At 40.4% G+C, this 13,511-nt stretch overlaps 1 protein-coding gene across 1 annotated transcript in view; it reads left to right on the forward strand.

Moving 5' to 3' along the window:
• Positions 1-6,422: 6,422 nt before the first annotated feature.
• LOC120771802 (protein jim lovell) overlaps positions 6,423-13,511 on the forward strand; it is a 28,423-nt gene continuing 21,334 nt past the window's right edge. The window contains exon 1 of the mRNA XM_040100004.1: positions 6,423-8,856. Within this exon, the coding sequence (XP_039955938.1) occupies positions 6,423-8,856 (2,434 nt within the window). The remainder of the gene's footprint in view (positions 8,857-13,511) is intronic.

A 13,511-nucleotide genomic window follows, 5' to 3' on the forward strand; every position in this document is an offset into this window, starting at 1 on the left:
CAACGATCTCCTCCCTTGTCCCTTAGTCATCACAATATCTACATCTCAGCATATTTCGTTTAACAAATGTTGCTGTCAAAATTGAAAGAACAAAGTTCATAAAATGCTGTTTTTTAAATATTACAAGTTAGGAATTTACAGTTTTTTAAACTCATTTCAAAGATTGATATTTTTACAAATATTCGTGCCAAATTTCAATTAAATGACTAACTAGAACTTGAAAAGTTTAGGTTCAGACTAAATCGCCTGTGTTGCTCCGACAATAAGCGTCTAAGAACTTTTGAAGATTCAAAAATATTGTGAAAAATCATAAGCAGAAGATATTTTTAAAACCTTTTATTATCTGAATACTCTTAAAATTTGGAGGCTAGAATACCAACTTAAGATTTTAAACAAACTAAACGTTAAAATTAATACTAGACTAGATATCCTTACCACTTCTTTCACCACTATAACTAAACAATCAGTTATACTGCTAATAAAAAATATAATGTATCATATTTTCTTAATTTAACCTACTCTTTGCCAAAAGTTCATGAGATTTTCGAAATATGTACTTCAAAAACCTGAGTGACAAAATTTTGAAAATTGTTTGAAACATACAGTCACTTGAAAATTTCAAAAAAAATATTTTAAAATTAAAACTTAATTTTATCAAAAAACAGGATTATATTCGGCATAAATGAGGTTTTTAGTCAAAAGGCATTATATTACTTTGTAAATTACACCGATTAATTATAACTTTATTATTGGTTTATTGTTTTTTTCAAAGTTACTATTTATGACTTGGAAAAATCTCGTAAAAATTGTCACCGTTTTATATTTGTGGAAAATGTGCACTACACTTTCATAGAAACAAGGACACAATACTTTTATTATTTTATTATTAGCCAGGGGCCTGCTTATTAAATAAATATTTGCGAGTTATACTCAACGAAGCAAAGCATGAATGAAGAGCATGCCTTTATCACTGTTTCAAACTTAAATTTGAAATATCTTCAACAAATTAAGTCTGTTGATGCCTCCAAATGATCAGTTAATTTAAAGGTTGTGTTCTAGAAAATGTTTAGCGTACTGCTGATATATAGAATCCACATCAAACCATTGTTTTTTGTGGATGAAATGGCAGATCTTGAATCTCTTCAGGTTGCTCTTTATCCTAAATGCGGCGATTTCGCTTGTTTACATACCCATTGTGACAGAAATGGACCTCATCGCTGAACAAAATTTGACTCGAAAGCGTTGAATCTTTTTGGAACTTTTTAAGAGCCCATAGACCGAAGCGATGTCGCAAATTGAAAGTCGAGCGGGTATATTTTCTTCACTGTGTGCTGGACGCCAATAATGAATGCTGGGTCTCAAGATGAGGCCACACGCAAATAGTATGATCAGTAGGCCGATTATGTTGGCCATATATTGAGCGAAGCGCGCGAAACACTTTCTTTACAGAACGTGAACTTTCGCAATAAATTTGAACGATTTTTAAACGATGTTCAGGCGTAAGTTTTTGTATGATGATATGTCAAAAACAGACTTTTGAAAAAAGTACCTCTACTTGGATCACATGTTAGTACACAGAAAGAAACGTTTAAGTCCCTATAAAGTATTTGTGTAAATGATCATCGTGACGAGCTGTGTCGATTTGGTCATGTCCGTCTGTCTGTATATATAAAAACTGAACGTTTCAACTAAAGTCCCTGTATGGAAAGCTTTTTAATTTAGAAAGGTATCGAAATTTCGGTAAGTTTATTATCTAAAGCAACGCCATAATCTCCGAAGAAATTGTTGCGATTAGACAACTATAGCATATAGATGCCATACAAACAGACCGATGAAAATCAAGATAATAATCTTTTGCTATCAAAAACGCTACTGAGAAGGGTACGATGGCTTCAATATAGCCGAAGATAACATTCTTCCTGATTTTCTCTGTGTATAAATGCATTTAAATACATACATTTTTTTTACCCACCCTAATATACAATAATATTTATTTATATAACGTCATTTATTTGCATCAATAGCTTAACAAATGCATCCTCTAGCTTAATATTAACTCGAACTTTAATTATTTCTCTAAAGCAAACGCTAATTTAAACGAAGTTGCAAGATAGTGCAGACAAATTTGAATAAAAAGGCAAAAAGATAAAAGAAACAAATAAAATAAATAAAGAACCAAATATACCGTCATAGATACCGACATATGTAGGTGAGTGTGTCTGCATATGTAATTATTTCTGTATTTAAAGTAAAACGCCAACTAATTGCACATTGTTGCAGCGAAGCGTAAGGATGTGGTAATGCCACTTCAAGGTGCTTTCTTTCAACAACAACAAAAAAAAAGAAAAACTAAAAAAATCGCACACATGCTCACGCACATATGGCATTGCAACACGAAAGCTGCAGGCGCGGATCTACCTTAAGCGCCTCCTTTGCCATAGTTGTTGTTGTTGTTTGCGCGCTTTCATTTGCTTGTTTGTTTTTACAACCAATTTTCCTACTTTTTAAGTTTTTTTCTACTTTTTCGCATCTCCTTCATTTCCTACGGTTTGCGGCTGCTGCGAAGGCAAAGCAGTTCTCAACTTAGTGCAAACTAACCAAACAGTCAAGAAATAAAAACAGTTATTTTACGCAATTTGCTTTTTTTAGTTTTACTTTCAAGCATGAGTAACGGTAGCTGTTTACCGCGACGCAGCAGTAATACTTTATTTTAACGTGCCGCACTTATTGAAGCGCTTGAGCAAGGCTTGGGCAACACTAGGTGTATGTATGCATGTGTATTTGTGTGGAGAGTTGCCTCATTTTAAAGTAAAATTCAGTTTGCCTCTCAACTCTATTCAACTTTTTCCATTTCAAACATATCCTTGCACATGTTGCATGCCGCGCCGTTCATGCCACATCAGTTTGTTGAGCTGGCTGCTGCTTTGAATGCAGCTTTCTTAAGCAAGATTGCCCCAAAAGAAGTCATACACGCATGCATAGACACGTTGATTCTAATTAATTCATACATACGTCTTCGTACACACACACACACATTTATTTATCAAAAACATGTGCGTACACATACAAATATCTTGGCAGCTGTGTGTGAGTTGCATGTGGAAACAGGTAACTTTTAGTTGCGCTGCCGGTTACCTTCCGCATCCCTGTTTGCTTTAACAAGTGTATGTTTGCACCAAAAAATAAATAAAATAAAAATCCAAAAAATATTAAACAGAAAAAAGAACGCCGCCTCTGTCAGTTGAGTGTTGCGCGTAGACAAAGTCAGGAAAGACAAATAAAACGCATACATCAGCTATTATCACACATTAAATGTGTGCGTACATGCGTGCATATATGTTTATATTTAACATACATTAACATTATACATACATACGTACACATACATACAAAAAAAATCTTATGTCATTAAGTCAGCGTATGCTTAGCCGTATCCGCAAGGATATCCACAGCGGCACGTAGCTGAGATTGCAACTTTTGAGTACTAACACACGCTTGTTGTTGTGCTTAGAGTTTGTGGCATGCTACATGTGACGCTAGTCGACTCTGGCAAATACTATCAGCATAAAATAAGGTAAACCGTTAGCTTCTTATGACATAAACAGGTTCAAAAAGAACTTCATCTTATTTTACATGATTAAATTTGTATGGCAGCTATATGTTATAGTGCTCCGATCTGAACAATTCTTTTTGGAGATTGTAGCGCTGCCTTAGATAATAGTTTGTGCTGAATTTCGTGAAGTTATCTCGTCAAATAAAAAAAATTTCCATAAAAGGATTTCAGTTTGAGCGGTCAGTTTGTATGACAGCTATATGCTATAGTGGTCCGATCTGAACACATTCTTCGGAGATTACAGCGTTGTCTTGGCCAATAATCTATGCTGAATTTCGTGAAGATATCTTCACAAATAAATAACTTCTTCATACAAGGACTTGATTTTTATAGGTCAGTTTGTATGGCAGCTACAACTTATAGAGATCCAATACCAGTGATTCCAACAAAAAAGCAGATTCTTCAAGAAAAACCTACGTGTGCCGAGTTTCAGAACGATATCTCAAAAATTGCGCCACTATTTCCAGCTTATACAGACGCCAGGCAAATGGACATGGCTAAATCGCCTCAGCTTGTCAACCTGATCATTTATGGTATATAATTTATATAATATTCGATGTTTTCTGCTGGATATTACAAACATCATGGCAAACTCAATATAGTCTGTTCAGGGCTATCAACTAGTACAATAATAATTTTTTCCTAAACTAATTTTAAATCGAAATACCAGACTTTCCATGAAATGGTATGCCACAAAGCATAGTAAAGATTTTAAAGCAAGTTAATTTTTTTAATGAAAAAAGACGCTTAAAAATAAAATAAATCGGTACATAGCCCAACCTTCTTTCGATTGATAATTAATCAGTTCTGATAAAAAAGGTGCAATTTTACCAAATTTCAGACTCATTTCAGGTAACTAGTAGGTTAATTAATAGGTTACTTAATAGGTTAATAGGTTACCAAAACCCATTTCAACTACATTTTGCTACTTAGACTTTCCGAATAATTCTCCAATTGAAAATAATAGCGGCAATAGTACTATAATTTTTGTCCGTATGTATCATACTCGAGATTGTGTGAGCAAAAAATTATATTACTGTCAAGCTAATGCTTAGACCAGTGAGGGTAACTCAGCATCGCTGTCATTGAAATGAAAACTGGTCGGGGCTCCTCTGGGTTACTATTATTTAACTGAGTCTGACGTGAGTTTAGAGAACGCTGGTTTAGTATCATACCTGTGCAATCGCAAGATCTTTCCGGCCCAACGAAAGTCGCAAGAGAAACTACACACCTTTCGCTCTTTGCAAAGTTAGGCTTTCGCTATTTTTAGGGAAACGGTAGAGTTAAGAATCTTAAAGGGTGTCAGTTGCAATAGCTACTTAAAAACAGATAAAATAGAAAACCGTCAACACTTTATTCTTGGTTGCTCCGATATAAAGGCTGTAACAACGCGGACCACACAATCTTAGACATGTAGATGAGCTAGTGGGAACAGAAAAGAAACGTCTTGCAGATTTGTAGTTCATACAAGGCGTTTCGTGAATATTTAAAATCCATTTACTGATCAGTCCAAGTGTGATAGTCGCTTGTGTTCAGCTCTTAACCCGAGATAACCTTACAATGGTCTGTTCGTAAGCAGTCCAAGTGTCCTTAGACTTGAAGTTGAGCTTGTGGGAACAGAACAAAAACGCCTTGCAGATTTGTACATTCATACAAGGCGCTTCGTCAATATTTAAAATCCATTTACTGAAGATTTTTTTCTCAGCTTCACAAAGGACTGAGCATAAGCGGTCCTAGTGTGATAATCGCTTGAGATCAGCTCTTAACCTAAGGTAACTTCACAAAGGTCTAATCATAAGCAGTCCAAATGTATTGCTCGCTTGAGTTCAGCTCTTAACATAAAGTAACTTTCTTAAAAGAAAAAAATCGACATTTTTTGACATTCCGAAGCGAAGAAAACTGTCTATCTTGACTTCGGCAGTGAGAGAATCATATTCTACCGGCCTTTGTTAGAAACAATTTATCTCTTTAGTGCCTTAAGCAGTCGTCAATGCCGCACCGAAATTCTCACCTGTTTGGTTGCTCGGGTATTCGCATGCATGTGACATGCTCTGAAATATTCGGCTGTGACAGCTAAACGAAGACATTAAAATGATATATGCCGAAACTCATTAACATATTATCACACATAGCATATGTCATGAATACTTTAAGACGTGTAGAACGCACGCACGCACACACGTGAACTCTAAAAAAATTATATACACACATACTTGACAAAATGTTCCCTTAGACTAGACGCGTAGTTGTAGTAGACTCCTTTCTATTTCTATGCGTGCTAGATGGATATATACCGAGGCACATATCCTTAGGCCTTAGCGGCATTGTCTTAGCGCTGTTAGGTGTGGTGTGAGAAAAAATATTTAAATCTGGAAAAAACACATACGCAACATTTTGCATGCCTTATTAAAACAAAAAAAGTAAATAAAATACGTACGACTCAAGCTTATCACGCGTTCTTATCTCATTGCAGACACAACGAGTGCTTCAAATTCCCATTCAAAAGCGGGCGACAGCAGCCGACTAGACTAGACAGCAGGCATGGAAGTACTGGGAGGCAGCTAAATCCAGCTGTAAAGTAAACAGAGACAGCGCAAACGAACTACAAACAAAAACAGACAAAAACAACAACAAAGGCAACAACTGCAATCAAAAGCTGAAAGGAGGCTCATACGATTTTTTTCGCGTTGTGTGACAGCAGCAACGTGTAGGCGTAACACGTTAGACAACCACGGACACACAAACGCACAGCGACTACGGTGGATTTGACGTCTCAGAAAGCATCGATTTTTCTGACTTTACTCGCTGAATGTTAACGCAGCCACCGCACATGGTGAAACGACGCAAACTGTCATTGTCACAAGCGCAGAGCACAGCAACGCCAACCGCAACAGCAGTCACCACAACAACGGCCGCGTCCATGGACAGCGCGGCAATTGCAACCACAACGCCGCCGAACACACCGCCCACACCAGCGCCGCTCAACATGATGATGACCACAGCACGTAATCACAACACACAAAACAACACGAGCGACGGCAACGGCAGCGACAGTGCGAACAACGGCAAAGACTGCAACATGGACAACACAACGTGTACTTTGATAAGCGCCACCACAGCACCCACGCACACGACCACCGCCATGGCCGGCGCCTTATTGAGCAGCAGCCAGCACACAGCCGCCTCGAATAGCGCCACAGCAGCTGCTGTTGCTGCCGCTGCGGTGGCAGCGGTGACAGCTGCAGGCGCCAATGCAGCGCCAACAAACGCACTGGCTCCCAGTAATGCCACCGTCAGCGCTGCAAGCAGCAATGGCGTTGTGCCAGATCACTACAGCCTGCGTTGGAACAACCATCAAAATCATATATTGCGCGCTTTCGATGCGCTACTACAGACCAAGACGCTGGTAGATGTGACGCTGGTGTGCGCCGAGACGAGCATACATGCGCACAAAATGGTGCTGTCGGCGTGTTCGCCCTTCTTTCAACGCGTCTTCGCCGAAACGCCGTGCAAGCATCCCGTCATTGTGCTGAAGGACTTTCAGGGTTGGGTGGTGCAAGCGATCGTGGACTTTATGTATCGTGGCGAGATCAGTGTGCCACAAGAACGACTGCAGACTTTGATACAAGCAGGCGAATCACTGCAGGTGCGCGGTTTGGTTGAAAGTTCGGTACCAGAGCATACACCTACACCGGCAGCTTCGCCGGATGATTTTGGCATGATCGATACGTCGTTGATGTCGCCCGAACTGGAGCGTTGCTCGAGCTTCGACGATGAATCGCCGTCAATGGTAACAGCTGGCTCGAAAGTTATATTGCCATCGCGGCTATTCGGTTCGTCTGCGCGTCGGGAGCGTGAACGTGAACGCAAACGTGAGCGCGCACTCGAACGCGAATTGGAACGTGAAGCCGAAAGCGATCAGGACCTGCCACTGGATACGAGTATCAACTCAGATGTTTGCACGTCGCCTATGCCAAGACGTAAACAGGCACGTCCGCGTCGTCGCTCCGGTGATCTTTCACTCGAAATGTTAAACGAATCAGCTACATCGGCACCGGTAGAAGAGTCGCCACGTAAACAACCCCTGCCTTTAACACTGGATGAGAAGTTGGAGCAGGCTCAAGCAGAGCAGTTAGAGGCTTTGAAAACTGTGATCAAAACTGAGCTGGCTGAACCGATGGACGAGGACGAGGGTGCACGCCGCGATGACAGCGGCAATGGCAATGACAGTCAAGTGAATGACGATTCGCACGAAAAGCCCTCGAACGCTTATCAATCCAGCGTAGATCAACAGCATAATTCGCGCACGGATGAGATACTTTCGCCAGCTCCATTGAATGTGGCACACTCCATGGAGGTCGAAGAGGAGGAACAAGAAGATGAAAATGATGATGAACATGACAATGATCATGAGGTAATACCGGATGCTGAAGACATCGAAGAACTTATCAACGCCACCAATGAGCTGCGCCGCAAGTCCTTATCAAATCTCTCGGACGGTCCCGAAGATCTCTGCACAACGAAAAAAGACCAAAATGCCGTAAATGGCAGTCACTCGGCCTCCGACGTCGACAGCAGTCCGAATAATAATAACAACAATAATAAACTTAACAATAATAATCGCATTGTATTGTCGCTCAAAGATATACGGCAACTGAATAAGCCCTCATCCTCCTCCACACCGAACTCATCGAACAATATGCACCCTTTTGCGACGGCCAGCCTACGCGATCTGCGACTGGATCGTGCCGTCAGCACCGCAGCCGAAAATCAATGCAAAATGGACGCTCTAGAAGCGCAAATGCATGCCGCCGCCGCAGCCGCCGCGGTAGCTGCAGCCAATGGCGAGAATCCATTTCAACATATGGAACATCAGATGGATCTGTCGCTGGCTGCCGCCGCAGCAGCCGCCGCTGTGTCACATCAACAGTCACGCGAACGTGATCAGGCACTACAACGGGAACAACGTGAATTACAAGAGCAACACAATGCCTATGCGAACAGCATACTTGGACAGATGGGTATGTCGGGCATGCCGCCTTTCGGTGGACCCGGTGGTCCAGGTGGACCAGCACCACATGAACGTTTGGAGGAGAGTATGAATCGGTTGAGCAAAGAATTTGCGCCAAGTTCACCAATGAGTCTGCCCACACACTTCAATCCACCTGATGGACCGCCACATCCACCCTCGCCACTACCATTTCCGGGTATGTCTTCGGCGCTGACGTTAACGCCGCCGCACAGTAAGTACTAAGCTAGTTAGAGTAGTTATAGATATGTTATAATTGGTACCGATATAGTAGTTCAGCTGTTTCCGAAACTCAAAACTAACCAGTAGTCATTTCATAGGATTTGATTTTTTATTGCGATTTTACCAAAGCGAAACGAATTTCTTCGAGGACGGATAAGTACTATAAATAGAGTCTGTTCTAGAGGTATAAATGGAGTCTAAAGAGTTTTTTACCATAGTAGAGCTTGGGATAGATCCCAATAGTATTTCAAAGTTGGCTTGAAACCTGTAGGTTTCTCAATTTTTGGGTAATAATTTGTGGTACACAGCCAATAGGAGAGAAAGCTTGGTCATGCTGCTTTCTTAGATTAGGAAAGTCTTTATCTATCATCCAATATGAATATCTGGTCCGTTATTGGCTCCTGGACGAGCCTCCATATCTTAATTTCCTCGGGTTAGGTAACCAATTATTACTTTGATGGTATTTAAGTCTCCCTATAGGAATCTAAAGACAAAGTTCTCATCCTTTCCTGCTTGCTGATACTGCTTTCAAGCACTTGACTTCGCTTTTTCCTAACAAGAGGAGCCGCCGAAGTCAATTGACAAAAACAAAGCACTTCATATGCAACAAGTTACAAGTTGTTGATGCTTGAGGAGGAGCTGGAGTAAGTAAAGTACTGAAAGTACACATCAACTGCATGAAAACAAGCGGAAATCCTTGATAATCAAATACGCCGACGTGCGTCTAATGTATGAGCACATTTATGGTGTCGGACTGGTAGCTCGCTTCCAAGCCGACGAGGCCAACTCCACTGTTGGCCTGCCTACATATGCACATAACCTTTCCGCAAACTGAACTCACACGCCCACATGTCACACAATCATCCGCCCATTATGCACTGCCGCAAGAAGGATGCCAGAAAAAATTATGCAACATCCTGTTGCATGAACTGCTACTGTGTCTCCCAACGCATTTTAAGCCCAACACACACACTCAGAGCCTTCCTCCACTCGGAGTCTAGCACGTAACTCATAGGCACCGCCGCAAATCTGCTGCAACCTCCTTGTTGTTTCTCTGCTTTTTTTATTGTTGCCATGATGACTGTTGCAATATATTTGCTTTGACAGTACGCTTGACATTCGCGTTTGCATTTGAGTGCTTAACACACTTTCTGTCAACATTACGCGCTTTGACAAGAAGGACTCCTGCATACAAACAGGACACCGAGTCGAGGGTGTGGCGCCCCTAACGGCGGCATTGCAGCGTTGAAGTGACTTTTAATAGCATTGCTGTTGCATGCTTCAGACGGGAATTATGCTTTAGCTCTTTGCCATAATGTTTACTTTGATGACTGCCACATGTTGCATGCATCATCGTGTTGTGTTGTTGTGTATGCGTATGGCGCCTTGGGGAGTGAAAGCACATTAATGTTATATAATATTTCTTTTAACTTCTTCTAATGTGTCAATAAGCTTAAGGAGGTACATTTTCATGACAAGCTTTGTGGCATGAATTATGTGTGTATGTGTGCGTGTATGTGTGTGAGGATAAATGCATTGAAATCGAATTATTGGCAATTATGAACACTTCAGCAGAGACAAAGTGCTGTAGATGGTTGTCGCATAAGCTAGTAGGGGCAAGTGCACCGGAGACGCTTGTAAAGAAGTTCTCTGTTAAGAATTACGTAGATTAACTGTAATTGCACTCGAATAGAACCGTCGGAGGTTGACTAAATATTGATTAAATAATGGAAATATCAATAAAAAACATTATTAAATACCGGAGCGTGCTTCACAAATACAAAGATTCCTTACAAGAACTTTGATCTATCGGTTTGTATGGCAGCTATATGCTATAGTGCACCGATCTGAACAGTTTCTTCGTATATTGCACCGATTTCTTCGGTAATAGTTTATATCAAATTTCGTAAAGATATCTTGTCAAATAAAAAGTCTTCCAAACAAGGACTTGAAGTAGATTGATCAGTTTGTATGGCAGCTGTATTATATAATTGTCTGATCTAGAAAATGTCTTCAGATATTATAGCGATGTATTTGACAATAATCTAGACCAAATTGCGTGAATATATCTTGTCAAATTAAAAAGCTTTCCAAACAAGTACTAGATTTTGGCCGGTCATTTTGTATGACAGCTATACGAAATAGTGATCCAAACTGCACAATTTTTTCGGAGATGACACCACTATCTAAAATAATAACCCTTGCCAAATTTCTTGAAGATGTGACCCCAAATGAAGAAGTTTTTCTTACAAGCAATTCATTTCGATCGACCAGTTTGTATGGCAGCTATATGTTATAGTTGTCCGAAACCGGCTATTTCGCCAAATAAACAGCTTCTTGGAGACAAAAGTAGGTCTGCAAAATTTCAGAACGATATCTCAAAAAATTCTCCTTAAATCTTCACACACTTATTCTCTCAGTAATACGATGTCGAATTGGAACACCTCTGGTATGATCTCTTTAGTTTAGTAAACTTCTCAGCACTTAGAATCGAACCCGTTGTTCGAAACACATAGAAATGACTATTTGTCAGTGGTTATTTGCCAAGTCCTACGTTCGCTTAAGGACGGTCTACCCATACCCTTAACTCTACAACACAAATCTTAATGTCTCTCTCTTGAAAAAAAACTTCTATAACAATTATCGAGTAATAATTATAGATCACAAGTTTCATAGAATTGGACAATTATTGTAAATTAAATGTATAAGAAATCGGTCGAGTCGTAAAGGTCCTTATTGTTAATACGGCAGAAGGAATTCCCGAAGGAGGGTGTTGTTGTTGTTGAAGTAATTTTAAGCAAAACTGCTGAACTGAAAGTCTTTAGAAGCTTACAAAATTCGGGTGCGTTCAGGTTATGTAGACCCAACTGTCGCGGGAACGGTGTTATTTGGTACTGCCGAGGTGATAGTCATGGACCAAACCAAACTCCGACTACGTTTCTTTTATATAAACAAGACTGTAGAGGGAACCATTCGGTACTGAAAAGGTGATAGTAATCGGTCAAACGAAAATCCGCGTACGTTCCAATTAAACCGACTGTTGTGGGAACAGAAAGAATTCTCTAAATACATCAGAGTCTTTTAAATACTTGAGTAGTACTACGATGTCGAAGAGCTGTAGAAGATGTTAGGTATCAGACGAAAATTTTTTCCATACAGACAGCCATTGTAAAATCAAGGCCTGAACACACGAAAGCTCACAATTTCTCAAAACCCCGTAAGTTAGCGGGAATAGAAATTAAACGGCCAGTCATATTTGTAATTGCTACTTGTCGACGATTGGTGTTTTGTCGACTTAGAATATCTGGTTACAGGAGTCTGGCTTCACAAAGAACTTAGCGGTCGCCGACTTCAGGATTAGCCACTGAAACGAACTTAACTCTGAAACTCGACCAGCCGTTCCTTCTTTACGCTATTTGGCGCCAATTCGAGATATCAAATTCAGCCAGGTCCTGCTTTACCTGATATCTCCAACGGAGGGAAGGTCTTCCTCTTCCTCTGCTTCCACCGGCGGGTACTGGTTCGAAAATAGTCGTCGTATATCTCGTACATCGTTCCATCGACAGCGGTACTCGCCGTTTCCAATGCGCAATGGTCTCTCATCCAAGACGGTTGTATCCTTTTCATTGAGGGTTTTTTTTACATGGCGTGTCGCAAACCCAACGCACAACGCTGGGGAGGAATGATTCGGTTTCTCAATTCAGCTTGCCTTCAAGCGGACTTTTTTTTTGGTTACCCAAAGGATACTTGGTCTAAGATCGGAAGTCGTGAGCTGCTTAAGCCATATGTAAAAGAATCGTTTCTCGTTTCTCCCAAGTGAGTGGCGCTTAGAAACCTTTCCTCACTTGCGTGAACTTCTAAACATGTCTTTATTCTCCTATCTCTCCAAGGAGAATAGTATAAAATTACACAGGAATCTCTAACCCATATTTCTAGCGCTCAGTTAGCAATATTTTATTATTTGTACTATAATAAAATACAATATTTTTTATAACCGAGTTTAGTAAAATCTTAAACAGCATCTTTGATAGGTCTATAACATAGGCTCATAGTTTCAAGTCGCAACCATAAGCAGGTCTTCAAGAATATCGCTGAATAACCATTTAATAAGGTTGTCAGATGCCGATAGTTTGGTAAAGACGCCATAATGTAGAGCGCGTTGCTCACATCAACAAGTGAAATCTACAAATACTCACACTTTACTTGGCCAACTTGAAATCGCTTACAACCTGACCTATGCCACTCAATCAGCGTTCTGCTGTACATTACGACAGCTAATAAAGCTAATCAATTTAATTGATTATTTCACGATTGCCGCAATCACGTGACACAAGTGACACGAACACATATGCCGTCCTGAAACAGTTCGTTATACAATATATGAAACTGCCAAGGACAAAGTCTCAGCGAACACAAAGCACAGCTTTAGGCGCCAGCAAAGAGGGCGCTGTGGCACCAGTTTACGCCTCCAACGTCTCCCGCCGCGACTACGAACGATTTGCCTAACCGTCCAAAGCAGCCGACTTGTAAACAATTGAAATTATAATTCTATTAAGATTTTACGCTCGAAGTATTCTTCTACACATGCGCTCGAAACAAATGAAGCGCTGCTGACGATGACGGAAGTGAAAAGTGGAAAAAAGGAAA

Source organism: Bactrocera tryoni, chromosome 3 (assembly GCF_016617805.1).
Source record: "Bactrocera tryoni isolate S06 chromosome 3, CSIRO_BtryS06_freeze2, whole genome shotgun sequence".
NCBI classification, from domain to species: Eukaryota; Metazoa; Arthropoda; class Insecta; order Diptera; family Tephritidae; genus Bactrocera; species Bactrocera tryoni.